The following is a 26,293-nucleotide window of genomic DNA, read 5'->3' on the forward strand; positions in this document are numbered from 1 at the left end:
CCAAACTCCTTGCACTCCACACGCCTCCATTCACCTCTATAATTCCACATCATTGCAACTGGTTCGTGTTTTGCCCGGACCTAGCTCCGGCTCAATTTATACTTACTTCCACTCCAACAGATTTTTCGCAATGGCCGAATCTAGTCAATCCGGGGCGATCGCGCGCGCCACCAAGCCCGTCAGCGAAGCTTTGCTTAACGAGAAGGTATGAGCTAGCTAGGATTCTCAAATGAGAGGGATCGCAATCTTCAATTATACCATTGATATATATAACAATTGTCTCGATCTGGAAGCAAAAATGAGAGAACCCGCGGCTAACCTTCAACGTCATACAATTAGTGGGACCGCGCCATCTCCTCTGTGATCATCAAGTCCTCCCTCGGTCTGTCTTTCGGTGTTGTCTTCTCGGTGCTTCTGTTCAAGCGCAGAGCTTGGCCCGCTTGGGTTGGTCTCGGCTTCGGTGCCGGACGTGCTTGGGAAGAGGCTGATGGTATGTTCATATCTATATTTCATTTGGTTTGCGGGCTTGTACGGAGACTTTTGGTGAAGTTGGAGCTTCTGGTCATTGTGGTATAAGCTCCCTCGAGCTTGGGCAGAGGTTTATTGCTGGAAATTTTTTCAGCATCGAGCTTCGCAGGCCCCTCAACAGTGGCCCGGCTATCCGCTTTTCCCCGAGCCTGCCCACCTCGAAGATTCAAGTGTGACTGAGCTAACTTGTTCTTAGCCTCCTTCCGTCGCGGTGACTCCCCTATCAGAGATGCCCTGCGCCGCTAAAGAACGACTTCCAAATGTGTACGATACATTGTACAGAAGGCAAGAGACCATCATGAATGGTTGTCTTCGGCCCAGAGAAGAATTGGTATACCGGTATTCACCAAACGACCATCAATATTGAACGAGGTCTTTCCTTGAGTTTTTTCCGTCTTTTTGAATTAGGAAACATGATTGAATAAAAAACATGTCCTAGCCCTTCACTTTCAGCACCCTCAGTAATCTCAGATTTTGGTTCCATAAAGACATAATCCTGTTCGTAAATACCCAGGTTCACATTGATATCTCCCGTAGTTATTTAGAGGATGCAGACGTGGGAGTTATCGGACTCTAGACAGATATGGAGGCTACTACGGCAGGTTTTTGGGTCTATCGCGCCAACCTATGTACAAGCCCTTATAAGCATGAGATTATTTCTCTATTTTGAAGGGATAGTTCTAGGAACTCGATATATGCCTTTCTCTAAAACACCTATAATATCTGAATCGCTCGTACATTCCGTACAGAAAGTCAGCGCTACTATAAACCACTTTTTTTTGTCATCTTTCTATCGGTCTTTTCTGGGGTCTTTTAGAATTTAGCATTTAGGTAAATCCTCATATTGTTAGTATGGCACCTTTGATACGAGCTATTTCTAGACCTTTAAGAGACTACATATATGTATAAATGCTGATGGCAGCTGGTTAACTTTCCGGCGAAAACCCAGTTGGCGCGATGGACCCAAAACCTACCATGGGCTACTAGAATTTAGCATTGGTAAAATCGTAGGCCGTGAAAGAGAACATCCGGGTTATAAAGAAAATTCTGGGGGAGGCCCATTTCTAGAACCTATCAGCCCAGGAAGCAGTCAATTGTCATATCATCGTAAATATCCCAAATAGGGAGGTAATTATATACATCCAAGCCCGCTCGATGGCAAAAGCACCGAAAACCAGCATCAAAAGAGAACGCTATCCATAAATAAAAACCCAAGCCCGCTCAAAGCTTCCTGTCCGAAGTGCTCAGACCCTTCCGATCATCCGATCCAACCACACCATTAAACGACCTCTGATCAGCATACCCATGACCCTCCAGGTCAGTAGGATCCTTACCGTATGCAACGGAGAGATCCTCAGCATCAACGTCAACCTCGTTCCAGGTAGCGCTTGTGGCGGGAACGGGGAAGAACCACGTCAGACCCAGGTATACGCCACCGGACACAATGACACCGGTGAAATAGTTGATGTTGTAGATATATTCCGCGCCGATGGGGACTTTGCATCCAACGGCACCGGCGAAGCCAACAATGTTGATCATGATGCCGCAGATGTAGGCGGTATAGGCGCGCCAAGAGAAACCGAAGGTGTAGTAGTAGGGGTCTGTTTCGCTGGCGCTGTAGAGAGAGTTGATGTCCAGGTAGCCCTTGCGAACGACGTAGTAGTCGCAGATCATGACGCCGGCGATTGCGGAGAGGAAGAGGGAGTAGGCAGAGAGGTAGGTTGTGAAGTTGTTTGAGCCGGAGACAAGGTTCCACTGGAAAGTTTGTTAGTTTTGGTCAAGGCTAAGAGGCGATTAAAATAAACTGGGAGAACGTACTGGACACATAGCTAGACCAACGATGGCGCAGATGTAGCTACCGCGTCTGACGGTCATGTATCGGGGTAGTAATGCAGTCAAGTCAGTTCCGGCTGAGATCGAGTTGGCGGCGATGTTTGTTCCCAGCTGGGCTAGGGCGAATCCAGTGGCGATGACGAAGATACCGAAGCGCTGGCCGGAACTGGCCCCATCGAGGAATTTTCCGAGGAGATCAAGGGGGTTCCATGTGTAGCCGTCGTGGAAGATCACCGATGAGGAGGAAGACACGATGATTCCAATGAATGAGGTGACGCCAAAGCCGACGGGAATAGTCAATAGCTGGGACCAGAATGCATCTTTTGGTGTTCGTGCAAATCGCGAGAAATCGGGGTTATTCATAATAAGTGCTGCAAAGTTTCCGATGCAGGACATGATTCCCTTCACCATTGCCCATGAAAGATCGCTTCCGTGGACGGTGTTGGACTGGTGGATAATCGGACCGAGACCGTTGGCACGGGAGATGGCCCAGGCAAAGAAAGCGATGGCAGCGATAGGAGAATAGATCGCCTTGACGGTGAACAAATGGCGGACTTTGTGAACGGGGAACCATAAGGCTGGAAGCGAGGCCAACCAGAACAAGAAGAAGCTGAGGAAGTTCTTAGTATCGACGCCAGCACTGACAGAAAGGCCATTGTGAAGGTTCCGGTAGCTCGGCCAAATAGCCTCAATCATCAAAGTCACACACTGGCCTAGCGATGTATAAGTATGCATGTTTTTCACCGGTTCGGAAAAATACGTACCTCCAATATAACCCTGCACACCATACCAAATGATAGCCATCACCACACGGTTGAGGACGGGCCATAAAGAGCCCCAAATTCCGAATGAAGCTCGAGCTGTGACGGGAAAGGAAATATGATAGACAGCGCCAACTCGTCCAACTAGGCATACGAAAGCTGCAGCCACAAAGTATCCAACCCAGACACAGATCCAGGATTGCCACCAGGAAAGACCGTCGACGATCATTGAGGAGGAGATCATCCATGTGTTCTGTATTTTGTGTTAGATGCCACTGGGATTTTATCGGGCATCGTTTCGATATACTGACGATGTTCAATGAGTCCGCAATCCAGAAAGCAACGAAGTTGATCCATTTCCATTGGCGTCGTTCGGGGTCCACTGTAGTGCAGTTTCCATCAGTCTTTATTCTTTGTCGACCACGATGAGGGTGATAAATAGGGGCAGGATATGGGATCTATAAGCCTGAGTAGTCTTACCTGGCCGTAAATCACTGTTGATCAACATCATCTGGGCATTGGTGAGTCCCGTCTCTTCTTCTACGGCCGCCTTGTCAAGTATCCATTTGAGCTTGGACATATTGGATGTGTAGACTTGTAGCTAACAGTTGCCAGGAAAGTAATCTCAAGAAAAGTGCAAAGATATTGCGGGGAAGTTGAAGAAAAAGGAGTACAAAGACCGGGGGATAACATTATGATATAACCTTGCCCACGTGGAACTTGGATATCATAGCCGGGATTGTATCCTGTTCTCCCCGAGTGCGATAAGGAAGCAGTTGGCTGTGGGTCTCCGGCCAAGCATGGGAGCACCATGGTCTGAGCCGGTATACGCCTATCATGGCTGACCGAATGAGTTCAAGTAAGAAACTCAGACACCCGACGTTATCGGCAAGAAATAGCCTAGGAATTTCCAGCTTAGGAACGTTGGCCCCGCTGGCCCCCACAAAATATAAGCTATCGGGGATTGTGATTGGTCGGTCGTAATCTATGCTTCGATATGGAGAAAAAGCCGGAGATAGAAGTGGCCTTGGCGCTGACTCGATGAGATCGAGTAATGAGATAGGTCACGTGTATAATGCCTCAGGCAAACTATTGCCGACGTATAAGAAAGCTCGGTCTCAGCAGAGTACTATTTCAAACTTGTGATGTAAAAAGCAATCGTTGTACCTGCGAATAATGATAAACAGAAGTGGTATACAAGTGTGCAAGATTATATTGAATTGACAGATCAACTGTGAGAGCCCCCTGAAGATGAAAAATCCCAAGTGCCTATGCTATGATGATAAAATGATATGAAGAGTTGATCCAGTGAACCAGCCACGTATATATTCTCCGATGTGATTGACTCCCTCAAATGCGATGATGATGATGATGATGATGATTGAAAGAACCGAATTCCCGAAAGATCCTGTGCGGACAGATAGCGCAACAAAAGAAATAAGATGACAATAAAAGACATATTGGACCAGACAAACAGAAGAAAAAAAAAACGAAGGGAGAAAAGATGAGACGAAACAAGCACATCTCCTAGTCGAATACATAGCCGGATGGTCAGTTTCCGGATTTGTCGCAGACAAATGACAGGACAATGACGATGAACAAGACAATACCAATGATAAATGGCAAAAAGAAAACTTGAAGCAACTTGGGGGGTATCGCTGTGATGGGTATGAATGACAATGGTGTAATAAGCAAAACGTCCGACAATGTAGACAAGCACAGATGGGAGCAAAGAGTGAGACATGATGCAGTAGAAAGACAAACGCCGGAACCTTGGTTGATGCTGACATTGATAGGAACAAGATTCCAGATCGAGAGAGAGATGAGAGGAAAGATCAGCGCAAAGCTGCACTGGTCGTGGGAGAGGGCGAGATAAGACGTGGTGCGACTCTCATTGCATGAATGATGAGTTCGACGTTGTGGTTGATACAGTGGGTGTCAGGTTAGGAGAACATTCCTTGTCATCGGGGGGAGAATCACTGCGATCCTGTGCTTGATCCCTTTCGCGCTCGGCTGACGAGGAGCGCTTGAAGACAGTCTGACCGATTTGGCGCAGAATACCCATGCGCTCGGCGCGGAGCTCTTCGAGGTCCAGACGCTGAACGGAGATGGGATCTTCCTTTGAGATCTTGCAGAAAAGCGTCGAGAATAAGTACTGGTCGCCGCTGGCATCGTAGAGAGGTAAGTAGCGGTAACCTTGCGACAGACTGGTGAGCTTGGCAGTGAAAGTAGCCAGCTGCACGCTGTTGTTATTGCCTGCACTGCGACCGTCCATTGAGCTCCAGACAGTCCATCGCACAAATACAAGATCGGGATATTTAGTTTCCAGCGACAGCTTGAACTTATCATTGAAGACGGGGCTGTAGCCATTGCTTTGCTCGATCTTGGTGCGGCGACGGTGCGGATATCCGATACCGGACATGCCGTTGCGCGCAGAGGCATCCATACCACCTTCGCCGAGGACGAAGCTCTGACCACGATCATCCGCACTAAACATCTCGATTTCGACGTAAGGGTTGATGCTATCGTCCTGTCCGATGGTGCGTGGACGGGGGAGTTGTTGTGCGGAGATGACGTCAACCGAGAATCGAATCAGTTTGCGCTCCATCTTGCGTTTCTGACCATCACCAACAGCCGGGAGGCGAAGGCTCTCGGGCTTAAGGATGTATCCAGAACGATCAGTTCCAGCAGCAAACATGGCCTGGTTCATTTGCATGCCGATGTCGTAAGTTTGCCAGTTGAGCGCTGCCATTTGCACACCACGGCGCCAGAACTTGTTCGGATCAAAGTTGGATGAACGGAGTCGGAATCCGGAAGGATATACCCGCGTGAGGTACTTGCGGTTGTGTGCTTCCAGCGCAACTTTGTTGTCGTGACTCTGACAGATGCTTTCGAAAGACCGCTCAGCAAACGAGTATACGTGGTTGTACCGTCTGCTCTCTGGAGACGAGAAGCTATGCCACTTGTAGCCACGAGTGTAGACACCCAAGTCCGAAAGAGCCTTGGTGATCTTGCTCTTCTGGCGCCGCTTCTTCTTCTTATCGGCGTGAACAGATACTAGCGCTCCGTCACTGTCCTCGGTTGCACTGCTCATGCTTGTAGCAGTAAGCGAGCGCCTATCCGAGACCAAAGGGCCGATACTGTCGACGGGACCCATTGTAGGAGGGCTGGAGAGTGAAGGAAGGGTCAGGGTATTCATCTCAGGAAGCGTCGGTCGCACAAATGGCGTACTAGCACTGCGTTTGCGGCCGTGAGTGCCGACGGAGCCAACGTTATCTTCGCGGGGATCAAACTGGGTCTCGTCACAAGTCTTGACTTTGACCAGAATGCGGCCCTTGAGCTCTTCGGGCGACGGAAGAATATGGCAGTTGGTCATCAAGGGCTCAAGGATAAGCTGTTCCTTGAACGTCTCCTTCATGATCTTGACCATTGCCACTTGCTGTTCCATGTTGCAGTGCACCTCAAGAGAGAGAATGAGGGGGAAGTCGCATGTGATGAAAGCGTATCGGTTGATGACGGTGATGCAATCTGCAAAGAGAACACTGGTGGTTAGAGTCCGCCCGTGAGAAACGATGGGGCGTCCATCTGCGCCATCCCAGCAGTCGATCTCGACACAGCGACATCCCTGCTGAAGCGCGCTGACGTAAGCCTCGGTGCTTGATGCGCCAGCCACTTGGCGGCCTAGGAGATAAGTGTTGTGAGAGCTCGAGATGAAGTATTCATTCAACGGCCGGTCGAATTTTGACTGGGGGGCACGTGAAGCGTAGACCCCATTGCTGGACGAAGACAAGAACGCGGCGAATGCATCCAGGTTCATCCGCGACACAGGTGGAGGAAGCTCCGATCCTTCCGCAGATGGAGTGCGAGATTTAGAGGCCCGCCGAACGTATTTGTCGAACAGTGCAGCCCAGTAGACACGGTCGGATTCGACATCTTCATTTTGCACGTCGTGAAGGAAAGTCAAAAACTCCCCCTGAGTCATGCCTTCCTTCGGCTTTGCGGCGTGAAGCTTGAAGATATCTTTGACATCCTTTCGTTCCTTCAGGCGCAAAAGGAAGTCCTTGAATTCAGAGAAATCCAACTTGCCATTATGGGCGGCGTCAGCTTTAGTGAACTGTGCGCGAAGCATGTTCTTGGAACAGTTGATATGTAGGCTGCGGCAGACCTTCTCCACAGCGGCGAGGTCGAGACTTTGCTCCTCTACTGGAGGAGGACCCTGCGGGAAGAGTCTCGACATCTCGCGCTGCCAGTGTGCCTGCAGAACTGCTTCGCTTTGACTCGAACCTGCGAGGCCGGACATGAGGTCGATTCTGTACCGAGAGATATGCTCAAGGGTGGTAATCCACAGGTCAAGAATACGGTCACTAGGAGCGATGAGGTGCAAGGTTTTGACGGTTCGGCCCTTCGAGCGGTCAGAGTCCGCAATGACAATGGTGAACCATCGGCGCTCCAAATCTTCCGGAATCTGATGTTCTTCGCGGTAGTTGCGAGCATCAGGACCGACCCGGATTTCTTTGATATCATCAATATAAAAACGCTTGGCCGGGTTGGAGACATCCCAGAAAACCTTGGCGGCATCTAAATCGAGAAAGAAGCGAACTTGCTTTCTGCGTTTCTTGGTTACCTTCGTGAGGACTGTGCCTCGCTGGACAGCAGAGTCTATCTTGGGGGCAACGGCAACAGCTGGAACGGGGCCAGCTTCGCGAGTCATATTCATACGACTCTCGCTGCGAAGACTAGATGCCTCCGAGCCAGCCCATGGGCCCAGGTTGTCCAAGGCTTCGCCGGATTCATCCTCGTTGCTCGACTCAAGAGCGCTGTCTCGAACGGGTTGAGGGCCAGTTTTGCTATCACTGCGCCGGCGCATGATGATGGGACCAGTGCTTCGGTCCCGTTTATCGTTTTGGGATGTAGACTGTCTCCTACGGGTGAGTTTGTTGGCGGCGCCTCTCGAGATCCGTCGCATTAGGCCTGGAGCCTTGGTGGACACAGGATCATTCAAGCTAGAGGGATTTGCATTTCCCGGAACGGCCATTATGGACTCGCCAAGTTCGAGGGGGCCTGGCGTAGGCAGGGAAGGACCATTCAATCGGCCACAGTATCCCTCGCTCGCAGGATGTAGGGGGGTGCTAGAAGGGGTGAAAGTATAGGGTGTGCCAGGAGCAGGGAAGGATGAGGTCGGAGTAGAGGTCGGAGAAGAGGTGAAGGAGGGTGCGGAAGAATGGGGAGGGCCAGGTGGTAATGATGTGACAACATGATGTAGAGAGGTCGGTTGAGGGAGAGATGTCGCAAGTTTTAAGTTGGATTGGGTGTCGGCATCCAGTGTCGGCGAGGACGCCGTAGCATAAGCCATGACGACTTGCTATCAAATACGACAGCTCAGCTGTCGATAGGGGAAATCCGAGCCCGTGAAATACCGTGCCAATGTCCGAGTCACCTGGACTCAGAAATGGACGAATGGGTAACAGCGTATGGGACCGGCCTGCTGTCAAGGTTCGCAAGGCTGCCGCCTGTCAGGATTTGGTATGCGATCCGAGCCAAAAGAGAAAGTAGAATATTCTGACGGTAAGAAAATGATCGTTTAGCCACGTCCTCAGCAGAAGTTCACCGTTCTTGAACTCTGCTGCATCTTGGCCTGGATTGGGTGTAATGCGGAGAGCCCTTCCGGAGAGCAGCTCACGGGGGAGGAAAAAAAACCGCAACAAAAGAAGACTTGAGCGATTTAAAAAAAAAGGAAGTCCCTGATAACAATTGCAAAGGGCACTGGCCCTGTGCAATGACCAATCTCCCACGAGGGATATTCTCAGCCGGTGCTAACCACTTGGATAGACGTCACAAACGAAATCAACCGGGGAATGATCTCCAGCCTCAGGGAAGTGGAGCGTGAGGTCTTGTCTTGCTTCTTTTGGAACCCGGCTGATTCTCTATATGTCCTTCCAATTATACCAATGCTACCCCTCTCTTATGCGTGTCGATCTGCCGGTGCGTGGGGGAAGCTGCTGCTCTGCACTGGAAGCGGGGGGTGTTGTGATATTGACTAATTGATCGTGGTATCACCGAGTGGATCGGGGAAGAGGACGCGGAACCGGTTCGAAATTTAAGGGCGTGCGCCGAAACGAGTCAAAGTCCGAATGCAATGCGTATGCACCTATCGTTACCAGGGTTCAGGAAAGAGCCCCAAGGACCGGCTATGGGTGCTGGCGGAAGTAGACAGTAGCAGGGGAAAAAAAGGCCCAAAAGAGTCAAAGATTGTCCTAGTCCGACAAGGGCGGCGCGCGATTGGGTGCGATTGAAGACTAGCGATGCGGCAGACGAAGGGAGTACCCGTGCTAAAGTGTAGGGAGTGTTTTCCCCCGGCGCAACGAAGCTAGGATAGGAGAATGCGAGGAAAATCGGGTATTGCGACAGAGTTGCCAACGCAGTGGATGCAGGCGGTCGAAAGGGGAAAGGCGAACAATCGGAGACTGCACCGAGTTGGGGAGCTCGCTGATGTTGGATTCTTTAGTGCCGTTTTTGAGGATCACTGCGAGCTGATCCAGTTTGCTGCACGGTTACGTGGTGGCCACTAAGTTCGTATGGGAGTTGAACCGCGGAAGTTCTGATCATACCAGAGGGAGAAGACCTGCGTTGTCCTTATCGTATGAGTACAGACTTTTCTTTGGTTTCAAGGAGAAGGAGGTTATTGAAGAAGAGTTCGGTTGAAGGGGGGGCAAAAAAAAGAAAAATAATTAAATCAATGAATCCCCAATTCCGCGCGAATTGAAGCTGCAGTGGGTACTGGGTACTTACGATAGACGTAGCATGCGGTATGGGAAACGCTGTACTGAATATTCGTATTGTTCGGTAACGGTAGTAATATACTGTCTCGTAAGTCGAGGTATGTCGTAATTTTGATCTCTTTTTTTTTCTCTCTCTGCTTTTTCTGTTCAAGGATTAATAGGTATCAAAAGACAGGTCGAATTCAAATCGTGACCGCAGATATACTAGTGAGGTAGATGTGGGAGAGAATGTAGGAGCTAGTCAGGGCAAAAATATCTCCAGACTCACCAGTGTATATATGAGCCACAATCAGTGGGAATGAGGCTGAGATCTCAAAGGGGAAAAAAAAAAGAAAAACGCAACAAAGAATTCTCTAGCATGAAAAAAAAAAAGGAGGGCGCTTGAAATTATTAAATACTAACAAGCAATTGCTCATTTCCTTCAGGCATGCTACAGTTAGGTACTACTTCAATACCCAAGTGCCTATCAAAATACAGAGCTGCCTACCACGAGATGACGATATGGAATGATTGCCAGACGGAAACCCGTTGTTCGGTATCATTGGACGATCCTTGGAATTCCTGGGGAATGTTACCGGCCAAACGGGGACGATCTTGTGTTTCAAGGAGCCCTAAAAGGATGTGGAATTATAATTCCCCAACTACAATCTACCTATGACGGACTCTCCTGAATCTTTCACGAGGTGAAAAGGGGGAGAACCATTCCCCTCTATTCAGAACTCATATTTAATAATAATAAATCTCCCGAGAGATTATGGATTATGGTGGATACAAGAATAGCAGTCTATTTCATTCAGACTTCTATAGCCCGAGACACCGCCGGGCTCCAGTTCCCCCACATCGCCTGCTTGAACTAAATCTTTTTGAGATTACCTGTTAGAGTGTAACGGGTCATTCTTTACCTGTATTACATCAGTTGGAATTTCCCTAGCACCGACAGAGCGGTCCCGGGGAAGACATGCGGAGCCTTCGGATTCCTGCGTTTTGATCGCGAGATTGATTAGACTTTTCCCTTCTCCCTGTGATACACGGTCTTATCTAATGTTGCGTTTTTCTTGTATTTCCTTGTGCTTGTGTGCATTGTTGACTGGTCAGGCGCCTATCTGTGCCCAAGCCTTGACACAAAAAAGAGTGAGTCGATCGCGACGCACATCATCATTTCCTCCTATTCGACACCTTGGTGGGGTGGTATGTACAGTGTACACCGTAAAATTCACTACTGTCTAGGGTCTGTGTACGTTATGGCACACCGTCATCTATAGCACGGAAATATTGAGATCGAATCCCTGAACCGGTGAGGCTGGTTGTGGCAGGTGTGGGAGTGTGGACTATCAAAAATAAAAACAGATCGGCGACTTCGCTGTTTTCTCATGAACACTCCGAAAAATAACTCGTTTGAAATGTCTATTTTATCCGTTCCGCCCTACAAGGCCCGCACTTCCCGTGGCTTAGTATTATGACTCCATAGTTAGCTCTTGTTTTTTGAGTTAGCTCTCAGCTCGGCTTGTACCTGTCAAGGCAGTGATACAAAGTGCGGAATGTGATCAGCCACAATGCGCACAGGAGCACCTGCGGGGTTGACCCCGCAGCCGTTAGATGAGCTGGCGATGCCGTGCTTCACCATTTGCTCGATTCTATCTCTGCCGCAACAGCCGGAGAAAAGAAAACTGAAGCCCCCTCACAAAGGCTGCTCTCTCTTGATCCTGTGCTCCTGCATGTCACCCAGGTAGGCCGTTGAATGAATTTAGCGTTCAAGGGCGATAATTAGCCTCTTCCGGTCCTGACAGCCGCATCAACCTAGCAACTCCTGACAAGGATCTTGTTCAGACCTCAGGCGGTATTTCCCTTCTAGTTAGCGATTAGATACATCCTCGGAAACCTGGGATCCTCGCGTATCTTCGCAACTTATTTGGAATGGCCCTCTCCTTGCTGTTTCCATGTGCAATATCGGGAAAAGGCGGTTGGCAGGTAGGAATATCCCAAAATGGAAATGGACGTCCCTTTTTGCTTTTTCATTTCGTGTTGGATTTCCTTTGTTTTTCCGATGCACATATCGTATAATCAACTTCTCGTAGAATCAGATGATTCGTATGTCTCCAAAACTACTGATCCAGCGCTGACCATGTCTCCTATTCATCCTCCGTGCGCTATCAACGTTATCAACGTGATATCGTGCAGGGCGGTTGTGGCGGGACAAGAGTACCCTCGGTTCCCCAAGACGATATCAACAAATAGATTAAAACTTGCAGGGACATCAAAATAATTTCTATTATTATTCGATTATATATATATATATATATTAAAACGCGTTATCAAAGACATCATTTAGTTCCTGATTTATTCTTATTATAATTGATGTTTCTCGTGCCCTAGCCCCAATATACCCCACTCAGCAACGAGGTAAAGACAAAGAGCGGTGGCTGAAGCAAGGATCTGCGGGTTGGTAACAGCCACTCTTCTCCCATGACAGCAACACGATTATTTCTCAAAACATCCTGACCGCTAATCACTGTGCCTCGAGTGATCCATACTTCAACTAGCCAGTGAGCGATCTCCACCAGGATTAGACTAGGGTATGCAGACGGGATGAAGAGGGGGAGTTGGTTATCAAATCCCATTTGCCTACATTGTACTCGGTACTGTACATTGTGAAGAACCCGGACCCGGGGGCTATCATGCCACGTTATCATGCCACGCTATCACTGATATGCTTTCTCAGCTCTGACGTGCGACCTGCAACTTGTAATCGATTTGGAGGATAGGTGGTAATCTAGTGGATTCGATACATGATCAGTTCTTTGAAATTATTGGGCGCTTGTTTTGGACATTTTATTAATCTTGGCGGGGACAAGGCTGTCTCATTTTGAAATTTTCACCCAATCATCCTCTAGTTCAGACCTCACAGCTCCTAGGCAAAAGACGCCAAAGGATTGGGTATAGAAGATGTCTTACAATTTTTCCTTCCAAGATTCTTAGGTTCTTCCATTGGCTTTGGGTCCACTTGACAGTATAATGTACGGAGTATTCCGTGTAAGCTAGTGTATTGTGACCAGGGGGATGTTCTCAATACTTCCAACGTTCCCTTCTGGAAGGCCAAAATTACTGGTACAATGAACGTAACATAGAGAACGTCATTATTATTGAGCCTCTCTTATACCGGAAAATTGAAGAAGTGAATGGCGCCATATTGCCTAGAGAGGCAGGTGAGTCAGAACTCCATATGCGTACACAATACCAGTCAATCTCGCATCCGCTTCTACGATCAACAGCCCTAAATGACGACACCCCGCTTTTTACGGTGGGTTCCCCTATGGGATGAAACCTTCGGCGAAAAAAAAAACTCTCGATGCTCTTTGTTCTCTTTGCGATTCTGTGGGGTTTGATTGATTGCGTTTGAATACTCCCCGGGGCCATTTCCTTAACATCCATTGGATTAAGTAAAATAAGTAAAATAAGTAAAAAAAGTAAAAAAAAAGTAAAAATACTTCTTTGCCAACGTTAAACTTACTTCTCTTATATTATAGCAGATATCATAAATTAACTAGATGATGATATACCCTGCACTATTCCAACTTGTCTTAATAGAATACTCTAACTAGGCATTGTGATGACATCATGAAGACGCGAGATGAAAAGAACGAGATTCCAGTTACGGTATTACCAGTTCTAATACTAAAACGGTATTACTGTCAGGTAATCGAATGTTCCGAGGAACACTGGAAACTTGGAAGCAATAAGAGGCTTGTTATAGCGCAAGCTAGTCGGGATCTGAGAAGGCCATGGAGGGTGTCTCAGGGGTATATTGCTTAATTGACGAGACAAAAAAAAAAAGAAGGGAGAAAACTGAGTTATGGGTCTGATCTTCAGGAGAGAACGGAAGGGGCTTGCCATCTCCATCCAGGGCAATATCTTCTCCCCCCTTATAGTATCCATACTACTATAACAATTATCCCGCTTTGACATTTCAAATGTTAATGGCCTATTTTATAGCACTTATTCGAAACATCCTAGCAGCTACCTAGAGTCACCTAGCGTGTACGGAGACTCCACGAAATACTCCAATATTTCAATCTTACAAGCTAATTATACCGACCCAGGGGGATGGAACCGTTGCGCCTCACTGGAGCCAGAATTGTTCCATCACCTTAGTTTCGGATTCTTCGAGATATACTGCACTCTTCCCTGGTCATATCACACAATTGTGATTGTGACTTGCTAGAAATGACCATTCTCTCTCGTTACCTATTGGACACGAACACCAAAGGTACAGCCATTGCGACAATGTACCCGGCCGACTGTACATCTTTGCGATGAGGTCCCCTTGACCAAACTAGGCAACACTGGAAAAGAAGCACCCCGCTTGGACGCATGCACGCTGGTAGGCATCTACATTTGAAGCATGGCAGTGCATGTCAAAATGATACTATCCACCACAAAAAAATAATGCCCATCACAGCGACTGACACGTCTCAAGACATTCCCCGCTCTCGTCTCAAGCCAACAGCCACTTTCAGCTCAGCCACGTCCCACTCCTTCGATGCGTCTTCGATGCTTCCAGTGATGATATGCAAATTGAGCCAGGCTTGTAGGATCGAAAGCACGCTAACATGGAAATGGGAAAAACTAAAGATGCAAAGAGGGTCATCCTACCATCCTCGGGCCTCTCCGCCTTTGATACGATACCCCCGGGGTCTGCTTTGATTCAGCAGCAGCACTTCCAATCACTGGCCCGGCTGTGGCTAAATGCTGAAATTTGTCGCATTCGGTTCGGACTGCAGGAAGGCAGATGTGTGCCTCTTTTCTTTTTTCTTTTTTCTGCCTTTTCTCTTTAATTGCTGGAGGTGCATGTGACTCAACTTGGAATAAATCTCATCATCTCCGAGGATCTTGGTGCAACAGTATCATAGGGTGTCTGTCGCTCGCACGTCACTGACCGTGTAACCAGAATCATGCATTGCGACTCATCCCGGTCCTGTTCGGAATCATACCTGTGTTTCAGGGAAAAAAACCTATCCCGGAACCGGCATGGTGTCATCACTCTTAGGTTGATATATCTAACTTCCTTGAGTTATTTGTACCTTGAAGCTGGATCTGTTGCCGGGAGCCGATTCCGTAATCAACCCCATACAATCTCTGGGGCACGGCTTACAGGATTTCATGCACAACCACCGGGCGTTTCTAACACTCGTTTCATAGGCGCCGCGTGATCATACGATTTGAGAGATCTAATACGTGGCTATCATTCAGATGCCAAGGTACGGAGTATATCTCTGCTCCCCAGGGCTTGTAATGCTCACGATCGTATATCCAAGACAAAGCGGGGGAGCGGGATAGCGGGAAAGCGGAAACATTGAGAAATTGCAACCCACAAGTATCTGGAGCAAGTCGCATGATCCCTCGGCCTTTGATTATCCATCGTGTTAGATATCGTGGCTGAACTTCTTCCCGGGACAGATATTGAGGGCTCCATATCTTATCCGGGATAACATCCGGTTCAAGGCGGCTCCGGCTTCAAAAAAAGAGAATTCTCCACCACACTGACCTGATCTCGGTGTGATTGGTGCAAATTGCTTATGGCTCGGATAGCAAGCTGACGTTGACATCCTAAGGCCGACATTCAACATGGTCAGCCCCAGTGGGGCAAGTAACAGGACCAGGAAAATGTCCCCGGAAATGTTGTCGCAAGCCAACGTGCCTGTTTCCAAAGCCAGCTTAGCTCCAGGGCTACTGTAGGCTACTCTACGCTAACACACACGAGATCCAACACGCGGCAAAGTTCGGGGTCCTCCAAGGTCAAACCAATTTATTTGAAGCGCTCATTTCGGTTACCGAAGTTCTACCAGACGCATCCACCAAACAAATCCACAATGTACCATATACCAAACCTCCGGGACAGGGAGCATCTCGTCTAGGTTCTATACGTTGCAGATCTAGGGCTAAAAATAACGCCTTTTTCATATCTTCGAACCTGAAATCTTGGATGACCCCACATTCAGCTCCCGGAGACAACGTGGCTTCCAGAATTTTCGAACGTTCAACCACTCGGCAACCAGACGGATCAGGAAGAGCCAAGTTCCCGGCATTGAAGGGTCTAACACATTGAACACGAGCTTTTTGTTTAATCTTTCGCTTGTTTGAGGTCTATTTCAGGTATCATACGACGGGTCGCTCGGGAGCCCGTTGCCAGCAAATCTTGGTCGGCGGGTCTTGGCGGTTTGACCTTGAACCCCCAAGATGATAGTGTCTGGTGGGTAGGGCGTATCGAAACCTGTTGCAGCTGTGGATCCCTGTTACGGGCTATGTTGCTGTCGCAACGAGTGGTATTTACTGTAATATAGGATTGATACAGGATTCCTCCGCACACAGGAATTATCCTTGGTATTTGTCAGTTTCTTGTGGGGTTTGAACGCTGTCGTCTATTCTTAGGAGAGGCTCGGGCCTATTCCTGTCAAAGAAATGCATTGCTTGCATTCAGCCTCTTTTAATTCTGAGGGATAAGCTGTTACGAGCTACCCAATTAATTACAACAAAAATAGTTGGTCGCGTATGCTTTTGAGTGGTCTTTTTGAGTGTATTAATATAAAGAAGCAAAGCAAATGGATTGGAACGCCTTGAAGACCACAAACGCAAATCCCTCAACGAGCAAATATACTCAGAGCTGCAATAAGCAGTGACCTTTTTCGTTGCAGAACCAGACAGACCACTTAATAATGCGCCACTGCTTCAACTGTTCCCCTAACGCTTTCTGCAATATAGGGACTGGGAGTTAATATTGGGGATGTTCGGCAGTCTGACAAAGAAAGAATAGGCTGGAAAGTTCAATAAGAAAAGTCCAGTCCATCACGGTGTCGCGTTCGAGATTGGCGGCACGCATCTGGTGGAGGAGGGTACATATTCCTCGAAGAAGACGCTCGAGTCAAGCTCCCAAACCCCAACGAAAATATCGTTGGTTCGCTTAAGGTCGATAGTAATATATGCTTCAATATCTGGGAATTCGAGCCACCCTCATGCGTCTGTAGCTGGTGACGGTGTAGGTTCGGAAGTTCTAACTCGTAGAACAACTGTCTGCCCTAGGGAGCGAACTTAACTTGAATAGGAGAGTGACCGCCCTACTCACTCTCTCTTGCATACAAAACCATTATGCGATCATCAGTTAAGCCAAACAAGAGATTGCGGCATAACTCACAGTTGATATAACTCGGTTACCCAGCATTTGAGTATGTGTTCCACGCAATTGACAACCATGCCCGAAAGGCTGCGAGGAGAAAAGAGATGCCGCTCGCTGTTTTGACGAACACAGTGAAGTTATATGTGGTTAAGGTGTATCTGACGCATGCCATTCGAATTTGGTTTGAAATTTGTCCTAAAGGTGAGAAGGAAAAGGTCAGTTAAGATTGAATGACAATATGACTTGCTCGTAGGGACATACCAATCAGTTTATAAGCTAATCTGCAGGATGCGTATTTGGACAATTAATTGTCATTTTATGAACATTCCCTATCCAGTCGCCACCTTGTAGATGTCATTAATGGAACGATACCTTTTGGATTCACCTCGATGAAAGTGATATCAAGGACGATTCTGCCCAAGGTGGTGAGTGAGGGCTTGTATATCAGCAAAGCGTACGGAGAGATATAAGACAGCGGCGCCAGTGCCTGCATGAGAGGAGCGCAGAGGTTTCGAACGAATCTTTTGGAAAGGCCAATTTCACTCCCACAACGTAGATTTCAGATTCATCCTTTATAGGGACTTGGTAGGTTACTGGTGTCGACTGGAAGTTTATAGTCTTCCGTATATCCTAAAGCAACGCGGTAGCTCTAAAACGATAGGTATATCGTGCCACTATTTCGGGACAAGCGTGCCAAAGGACGGGCCAGTTGCAACCTGGCTCCATGTGTCAATGTTGGAGGATGTATCGCGAAGAGTGGAGATATTAGTGGAGACGGGTGGAGTGACTCCCCACTTAGCGATCACGTGTCAAATAAGCCTCCTTCCCCTTAAGCGTGCTCAGTTGCTAGCACATGGCATAATTGCTTGGATATAATGCGGGATCTTTGAGTTCCGAATGGTCACCGATATATCACCGCAGCGAGATGAATTTGAATCCCCGGGTTGTGGGCCGGAGAAAGAGATAATATCTGATAAGCAACTAGAAAGGCTATCTGTGAAGATAACCAAAAAGGCCTCAAAAGAGACCTCGCGTGCATTACTTCCTAGAAGTCGAACGAACAATAGCTCAGATTCTCCTGTATTTGACAGAGCATCCTTTTGTTCCTGTCAATCGTTGAGAAATGAATCTTATTCGAGTTTCAGATCTTTGACTACATCGTGGTATCAAAACTGGAGTTGGCCTTGTAAGAACCGCCGCCAAGATACTGGAGAACTTTCTACACCTATCCAACACCTCGAATCCAGTCTACTCTTTGTTCTTGAACAGACAGAGAACTGGCTTGGAGAAGCCAACAAGAGGAGTAGGAAAGCTCATGTTGAGCTTGTCAACCTCGATTTTGTGTCGCGCTGGATAGTAACTGTGCTTTCTTTTCTCCCGATTTCCAGTACCTCGGGTTTGTCTTGATGGCATTGGTTGACGTCTCTGTTTCGACCAGACACCAAGCAAGAATCCATTTTTTCTGTCTTGTTTGGAATGCCTTAAAAATTGTATGACCAGGCAGTCAAAGGTGACTCCTGCATGTCGTGAATCTCGCGTTTTCCAGATAACGTGAATAAGAAAGTAGATGCTTCCCTTTTCGTCGTTCAGAGATTGCACCTTATATCCTCCAATCGATTCGTTGGTCGTTATAGTCTTCGGGCCTGGATTTTCATTCCCAACTTCGTGCCCACAATTTCATGGGAAAAGCAGTTCACAGGCAAATTCCCATCCTCGAATGTCAAGGTACTGCTCCACGGTAAGCGTCATATTGGCAGTGTTCGCGCTCCATCGTGTGTCCCATTTCCTAACGATGTTTGTGGGGTGGACGAACTCGTTAACTAGTTCTTTTCCAGTGAGTATGTCCACTCCACCACTACCAAGAAAGCAAGCTTGTTGGCGATCGCTTTCAGACTCGACCATCTCACTGTCAATTGTAATGACCTTTCGGGTGGGTTAGCTTGGTTTTGGTGGGGCACCCGCGGGCCGAAGATTTGATAGTTTTGCTCCGGTTTTCATGATTTTTCGTTGGATCCTTTCCGAAATGAACGTTACTTGGATGGGATGGTGGGGAATGATCGTTGAGAGAAGACAAATTAGACCTCACAAACAGGGAATCGTTGGTACCTGCCCTGAGTTTCGAGGGGAATGGAGGTTGGTTGCTGAAGCGAACTGGGGTATTGGGGTGGAGTCAAAGGACAGGAAAATGAAAGACGCAGATTAAAGAAAGTTGCTTCAGCAAGTAAGGTAGGTGTGGTGTAACTTGACTTTAAAATATGGAATAGGAAGGCGAGAAATATTCGAGGGAGGTGGTAGAGATATATATACCGGAGATGATTTCAAAAAAGCGAGTTTGGGGGGAGTGACGATAGGAAGGCAAAAGAGAAAGAAAAGAATGGAGCTGGGCTATAGAGAGAAGAAGACTAATCGAGGTGAGCCGTGAGGGTAAAGGCCCAATCCACCTTGGGCAAGAGCCTTGGAAGGCTCCTCACCTGGGCAACCACTTAATCATAGTATCCAAATAGACATTTTAAAGTCATCCACCTTAAAGACACATTACAAGTTATCCAAAAAAGACCTATAGGACCTATACGGTCCCGTTAATATCTCTCCGAGCTCGCCCCTACCCCTTTATAGTTAAACCGACATACTACCAGATATGATTTAGAAGGGATCGCATGGTTTGTATTAGACAGGACGTATCTGCATACTACCCGTGCGTAGGGGATATTATACAAAATATTAGGCGAGAAATCAATTGTGCAGTTATCAATTAGTATATTTTTTACTGAAATTAATTATATGGTTGTGTAGGACTGTGTAAACCAGATATATATATTTGATGATTGTACCCGACAAATGGAGTGGGAAGATACTTTTGACTAGTATCTGCATACATGCTTGTACGGCCGCCCAAGCGTACATGGTGCTCGGCGGTCCGCATGGTCTAGTACTGGTGTCACATGACCAATCATAGCGGGTCATGTGACCCGTGATGAGCCTTTTGGATCTCACTAGCCTCTATAATTATTGAATGTTCGACGGATACCCGGCGTGGCCTGTATAGTTGCGATCTACGTAGTTCTGTGCGTAGAGGTCGGCATTTTGGCGGATATATTTAACATCCGGCGTGGGCTTCGGAGCTGTCGGGGGTCATAAGATGTCTCGATTGCGCCGGGCGGAGGAGAAATTGCGCAGAGATGCTTTTAATCCATATGAATTCCTACAATTATAGCAGAAATATGAAGTGAGCGCCATTGGAGTTGCAGGAGGAAGAGGGGAAGAGAACGGGTAATATGGTGGTGGATCTCCCGCCTTAACCCTGTTGGGAAGATCTGCATGCTCCTTACAACATACAACAATACCCCAGTATGCAGGGCCACCCACACTAACAGTAAGTATCGTCAATGACATTTACTTTGAAGTCAATACTTTGATGTATATCGATACATCCCTTTTCAGGGAATATCACGAAAATGTATGAAGACAGATGCACCGAGGCGTCACGTACCCTTATCAACGAAGAGCCAAAGGAAGCTGTGAGCAAACGACAACTATCCAAATCTCGCATAATCATACTCGTTGCAGGTCTGTCATGAATGAAAATCGAGCACAAACATTTGCTAACAAATTTTCTCAGGTATTCTCATCTCAAACCTGGTAGGTCATGTTTGGTTCAGTCAATCTCCTCAATCCTCATATGAATCTAGTCCACGGCTATAGACTCTAGTCTATCAGCATCATCGCATGTGGCAGTTGCATCGGCATTCAGTAGAACAAATCTCTCGTCATGGCCCGTGAACGCCTTCCTTCTGATGTCAACGACATTTCAACCATTATATGCTCGTGTATCCGACCATCTTGGCCGCAAGATACCATATCTCACTGCGTCGACACTTTTTATTAGTGGACTAGTTATATGCGCCAATACAGATCTATGGGCTGGTCTTATATTAGGGCGTGCAGTCTCTGGCCTAGGTACAGCAGGGGTTATGACCATGGGTACTCGGATTCCCAATACTATAGTAATGGCAAGGAGACGGGGCTGATTTTCTGTCCTAGGGTCGGTGTTATTGACGGATGTAGTCGGGGTAGAGAAACGGGGGTACTATCAGTCGATGAACTATGCTGTCTACGGGATAGGTTCAGGGTAAGCCATATCTCACCTTAATTCTCGCTACAAGATCTTATTTTGACGGTACATAATTTTCTTCAGACTTGGATCAGCACTTGGAGGTTTATTGGTGGAGAGATTTGGCTGGAGTATGGTATACAAGGTTCGTCTGACCTGATGCAGAGAAATGATGATTCCTGCTAACCCTTTTTTCTTGTCGGTGACAGGCCCAAATCCCGTTCGCAGCTACAGCCCTCATCCTCTTGGTGGTCTCTATTCCATCTCGCGCTCGCTTCATGACCATTAATGGTTTCAACTGCAGTCAAAGCCTGGTATCTCTGAATAACTACGATTGGTGGGGATCTGTGCTCCTAGTAAGTAATGTACCAAACCCCTTTCTCTCATAGTGCCACCTCTAACACCTGTTCATACTGAAGTTGACCACTTTGATACTGCTCTTTGCTTTTCTGACTACTGGTGGAAACATCCTTCCCTGGAGTCATCCTATGGTGATTACTTTCGGCATATCTCTGATGGCCTCAACGGGGCTTTTTATAATGGCCGAGAAGAAAGCAAAAACACCCATTTTACCTCTCCAGCTCTTCACCTCGAGCCCGACAAGAAGCCTGATGGTGACCGGATTCATGTTCTCACTGACCAACTATATGGTACGTGACTCCTGTATTGCTCTTTGAAGTGTACTAACGTAGCACCAAGATAATGTATCATACCACTTTGTTCTTCCAATCCGTTCTCCTCGAGTCGTCCCAGCAAGCCAGTCTTCATCTCATCATTCCATCGGTCTCATTTACTATCATTAGCATTATTACAGCGTCGGTTATCGCTAGACTGAAGACCCCTCTTTACACTCTACGCGGAAGCCAAGTGCTACTGGCAATCGGCGTCCTGGGTCTTTTCCTCGCAATCGCCCAAACCTCAGATCACACTCGTATGCCGGGCTACATATATAATTTGGCTCTAATTTTCCCGACCCTAGGTGTGGGAATGATGGCCCCCAGCACGGTTCTGACACTTCTAAATTCTTCTACCAAGGAGGACCATGCTGTCGCTAACGGGTGCTTCATTATGATGAGATCATTGGGCGTGTTTGTTGCTGTTGCATTGGGGACGACAACATTGCAGAATGCTTTCGAGTTCTCTTTAGCACACCAGAAGGTTGATGATAACTCTCGAGAGGTATGTACCACCTGCATTATGCCTGGTAATATTTCCCTTTTTACTACAAGATTCCTATTTTGCTCATAAAACTGGGACGTGATATAAGCTAAATTTATACAATTCCAGGCAATAGAGCAGGCACGACAGAAGGTTGAGTTGATACCTACTTTGCCAGACTCGATTCAATCAAAAGGTATGATGAAGTTGAGCTCTGCTGTTTATTTTTCGTCTTTAAGATACCGGAACAAGAGCTAATAAATGATACTGACTTGCAATAGTTGTCAATGCATATTCAATGGGATTCACCGTCCTGTTCGGACTATGTGTGCTGTCAACGGTATTAATTATGCTCAGCCTCAGAGGCATCAGTGTCCAAGAACTTGGAAATGGAACCTACAGTAAGCAGACTGGGCCAGACAACGAGGAAGAAAATACGGAGATGGAAATGGAACTGGTCAGAAGATGATATAGCGTTTTCTTGAGACAATCTGAAAGCTGGTGTGATTATCAATTTTCCCATCAAATCAAATAGGATAGAAATATCTTGATAATGAAACGCAGCGCTTTCTGAAGTCTGACCCCGGGGGATGTTTTATCTACACAAAAACCTCAGAAGTGATAATTCAGAGTCCTCAACGTGCTTTACTATAACCCTCAGTGAGTCTGTTACATGTAAAGTTGATATAATATTATTTGAATCTCCAAACATTTTGGAGATAGGTTGAGAGTCCTATACTTCTGTAAGATTTGAATATTTCGTTACTGAAAGACCAGGTCTAGAGAGGAAGACATCTGCATAGCTGCTTGAGAGCAATGAATTGGATAAAGAAGCTAACATTCACATGTGCAGCCTTGTCCAAGAATCTGAATCACAATGTAACTGGTCTCTATTTACAAGAACATTGACACTCTCCATCACTTTCACCTGCCATCGAATCTCAAACGGCCACCTCAAGTTATAAGTTCACCATCTAATTGATCTTTAGAAACATTTAGTAATGAACGTGGTATAGGGTGATTCGGCTCTTACCTATCACTAGATCATGGCACCTATTCAACAACGCCGGCACAGGCCATGTCACCGGACAAAGTGCAAGCCAGTTCGTTGACCTCGGGCTCCTCGCGCTTCTCGACGACGCCGGCACAGGCCATGTCACCGGACAAAGTGCAAGCCAGTTCGTTGACCTCGGGCTCCTCGCGCTTCTCGACGACGCCGGCACAGGCCATGTCACCGGACAAGGTGCAAGCCAGTTCGTTGACCTCTGGCTCCTCGCGCTTCTCGACGACGCCGGCACAGGCCATGTCGCCGGACAAGGTGCAAGCCAGTTCGTTGACCTCGGGCTCCTCGCGCTTCTCGACGACACCGGCACAAGCCATGTCGCCGGACAAGGTGCAAGCCAGTTCGTTAACCTCTGGCTCCTCGCGCTTCTCGACAACGCCGGCACAGGCCATGTCACCGGACAAGGTGCAAGCCAGTTCGTTGACCTGGGTGTCAATTGGAGCGGCGATGACGCTGCAAGCAGCAAAAAGGATAGATAGGACGGTTTGGGACTTCATCTTGTCGGTGATACAAATTTATCTTGATATGAGGCACGGAAGAAATGGAGGATCGAAAGGATGAGAATGAGAGAGCGTTGATGTTGATTTAACGAAATGGAATTATGGGATCTTCAAGAATCTTATAGCTCTAAAGCATTGACAAAGAGGAAAAAATTGATGGGATTTATCCTGCTGGGCTTAGATCCTATCTTCGCATCTAGTGGTGGCCTTGCACAATTGGAGGGACAATCTAAATGCACCAGGAGGGGGCGTTCTAGACAGCATTGTCGAAGCAATATTTTCGCTACAGTCCTTAGTACATCCTTTCTAGCCTTTTTCCGATTTGCTCGGGGTTTATGCAACCGACGTAGTGGGTGGCCTTGCATTCAAATATCACTGGGGTCGTATTTGCTTGTTTCTATTGGAGGCTACGCCAAAACCGTAGAGGGCAAAGTTAGGAGATTTCTCCTAGATGAATAGCTTTTCACTGCTCTTTTTGCCTGTAGGCCTTTTATCCATCAACATTAGATAAATCACATGTCTTACAGCATTGTCCTCCACGCTGGAGCTGCCGATTCTTGGGCAGGAGAATCTCAACTCCAAGAGAAAACCGAATCCTTCCTACATCATTTGATCAATGGAGCCGAAGATAAATTAAGGAACGGAGAAAGTGCATTGCAAGTTGTCACTGAAGTAGTATCTGCTTTAGAGGACTACCCCCAATTCAACGCCGGCAAAGGATCTGCTCTCAACAATGATGGCTTCCACGAGGTGAACACCCATCACTAGTCCTCTCTTTTTCTACAAATTTGGATAAAAAGTGTTGACAAGCTGCAGTTAGAAGCAGCTGTAATCGACGGTCGAACCTGTAGGTACCGAGCAGCAGGCGGCTTGCAGCGCACCAAGAATCCCATCAAACTGGCGCACAAAATGCTCGATTTCCCGGCGCCGGCGTTGATAGTTGGGAATGCAGCCGATGAGCTAGCAGAGACAAACGGCTTGGACATGGTAGATAACTCATACTTTACTACCGACAGCCGTCGACTCTACTGGGAGGCGAAGAAGAACAAGCTGGTGGAAAATCATGGCACCGTGGGTGCGGTGGCCCTCGATATTTATGGCAATCTTGCGGCTGCCAATTCCACTGGCGGTGTTACTTTCAAGCACCGAGGACGAATCGGAGATACGGCGATTGTTGGCGCAGGGATCTATGCTGATGATCAGGTGGCGGTTGTTTGGTACGTGGGAATTGAACATAGCTACGTCCAAGGGAGGGATCATACTAATATTATCAACGTTCTCAATTCTATAGCAGTGGAAGCGGCGATGCTATACTCCAGGCTACTGTGGCTGGAAGAGCTGCAGCAGCAGCGCGGTCAGGAACCAAGCTGGATGATGCCGTGGAGAAGGCAATTTTGAAATCTGCTGAGCTCTACCCGGATTCCTCATGTGGAGTGATTGCAATGGACATATCCGGGTCTATCTCGATCCATTGTAATAGTCGGATTTTTGCAGTGGCGTCGGCCAATTCTTCACAACTCCCCGGGCGGGCTAGTATCGCGAGGTCGACGATTCCGATCTTGAACCAACTCGCTATCTTCGAAGATGAGAAGATCAAAGCTGGGATGGTAAAGTACCCAACCTTTCCAAATCAGATCGTGGTTCATTCCCAGCCGAGAGAGCCCGTCTTGTCTCTGGAGGCTGAGCCCTTCGTGGATTTCTTCATGCGACTAAGAAGAGTGATTCAGAAGGTACAAAGTTTCTACCAGGCGCCTGATATCGCATTCATAACCTGTGGGGAAACCTCTTCGGCATTTGTTTTCCCGCTCTTGATATCCCCGCAGTATACGGATATAGACCTTAAAGATGACAGTCACACCACCACCTACCGTCCTTTAAGCGACGGTCACCGTGCAGGTTTCCACTACGTTGATGACAGGTTGATCAAGGTCGAGATCCATCGACCAGACAAGACTGGGTTGTTCTCCACAGAGCTACAACAATACTCCCAGACTATCTTTCAAATCTGGAATATCCTCCAGGTTCTATCACGGGAGCTAGGCCCTGATGCATCACGTCCGCATCTTGAGGTTCATCCTCAACGAAAGGGGCATGCCACCATCTTCTTAGGTGCGCCTCATCTATCATCATTTCCTAAGCCTGCGACCTTCTGCGATTCCCTCCCCGAATATCTCACCCCGGAACTGGGACCAAAAGTGACGGACATAGCTGGCCTTGGGCGACTAGCAGGCGAAATCGCGGAGTATTTGACAATTTAACCAATCTAGCTAGTCAATAGATAGACGAATTGTGAAATTCCTATTTCATTCTGTTGCAACACCCAGAGCGGTAGTGGAAGATGACTTGTTTGCTAGGCCCCAAACTAGCTACCTATGTCGGTTACTAGCCTCAG

The 26,293-nt window shown here is 47.6% G+C and overlaps 7 protein-coding genes across 7 annotated transcripts; 4 read left to right on the forward strand and 3 right to left on the reverse strand.

Moving 5' to 3' along the window:
- Positions 1-130: 130 nt before the first annotated feature.
- On the forward strand, positions 131-774 carry N7447_003569 (MICOS complex subunit MIC10; the record flags this gene model as incomplete). The annotated part of the gene is made up of 3 exons (XM_057227844.1): positions 131-205; positions 340-490; positions 725-774. The coding sequence occupies 3 exons, from the start codon at positions 131-133 to the stop codon at positions 772-774; spliced, it is 276 nt and encodes a 91-aa protein (XP_057087185.1).
- A 975-nt stretch (positions 775-1,749) lies between these two features.
- On the reverse strand, positions 1,750-3,702 carry N7447_003570 (nucleobase cation symporter-1 family protein; the record flags this gene model as incomplete). Its single annotated transcript, XM_057227845.1, has 5 exons — positions 1,750-2,283; positions 2,347-3,074; positions 3,126-3,375; positions 3,434-3,504; positions 3,603-3,702. The coding sequence occupies 5 exons, from the start codon at positions 3,700-3,702 to the stop codon at positions 1,750-1,752; spliced, it is 1,683 nt and encodes a 560-aa protein (XP_057087186.1).
- A 1,311-nt stretch (positions 3,703-5,013) lies between these two features.
- Positions 5,014-8,475, reverse strand: N7447_003571 (putative 1-phosphatidylinositol-4,5-bisphosphate phosphodiesterase Plc1; the record flags this gene model as incomplete). The annotated part of the gene is made up of 1 exon (XM_057227846.1): positions 5,014-8,475. The coding sequence occupies one exon, from the start codon at positions 8,473-8,475 to the stop codon at positions 5,014-5,016; it is 3,462 nt and encodes a 1,153-aa protein (XP_057087187.1).
- A 71-nt stretch (positions 8,476-8,546) lies between these two features.
- On the forward strand, positions 8,547-8,839 carry N7447_003572 (uncharacterized protein; the record flags this gene model as incomplete). The annotated part of the gene is made up of 2 exons (XM_057227847.1): positions 8,547-8,645; positions 8,708-8,839. 2 exons carry the CDS (start codon positions 8,547-8,549, stop codon positions 8,837-8,839), a joined length of 231 nt encoding a protein of 76 aa, XP_057087188.1.
- Positions 8,840-9,502: 663 nt separating this feature from the next.
- On the forward strand, positions 9,503-9,691 carry N7447_003573 (uncharacterized protein; the record flags this gene model as incomplete). Its single annotated transcript, XM_057227848.1, has 1 exon — positions 9,503-9,691. The coding sequence occupies one exon, from the start codon at positions 9,503-9,505 to the stop codon at positions 9,689-9,691; it is 189 nt and encodes a 62-aa protein (XP_057087189.1).
- A 13,700-nt stretch (positions 9,692-23,391) lies between these two features.
- N7447_003574 (uncharacterized protein) lies at positions 23,392-23,898 on the reverse strand (the record flags this gene model as incomplete). Its single annotated transcript, XM_057227849.1, has 1 exon — positions 23,392-23,898. One exon carries the CDS (start codon positions 23,896-23,898, stop codon positions 23,392-23,394), a length of 507 nt encoding a protein of 168 aa, XP_057087190.1.
- A 519-nt stretch (positions 23,899-24,417) lies between these two features.
- Positions 24,418-26,159, forward strand: N7447_003575 (Peptidase T2 asparaginase 2; the record flags this gene model as incomplete). Its single annotated transcript, XM_057227850.1, has 3 exons — positions 24,418-24,651; positions 24,718-25,118; positions 25,193-26,159. 3 exons carry the CDS (start codon positions 24,418-24,420, stop codon positions 26,157-26,159), a joined length of 1,602 nt encoding a protein of 533 aa, XP_057087191.1.
- Positions 26,160-26,293: the final 134 nt, after the last annotated feature.

Source organism: Penicillium robsamsonii (assembly GCF_028829455.1).
Source record: "Penicillium robsamsonii strain IBT 29466 chromosome Unknown utg000002l_segment0_segment0, whole genome shotgun sequence".
Taxonomy (NCBI): Eukaryota; Fungi; Ascomycota; class Eurotiomycetes; order Eurotiales; family Aspergillaceae; genus Penicillium; species Penicillium robsamsonii.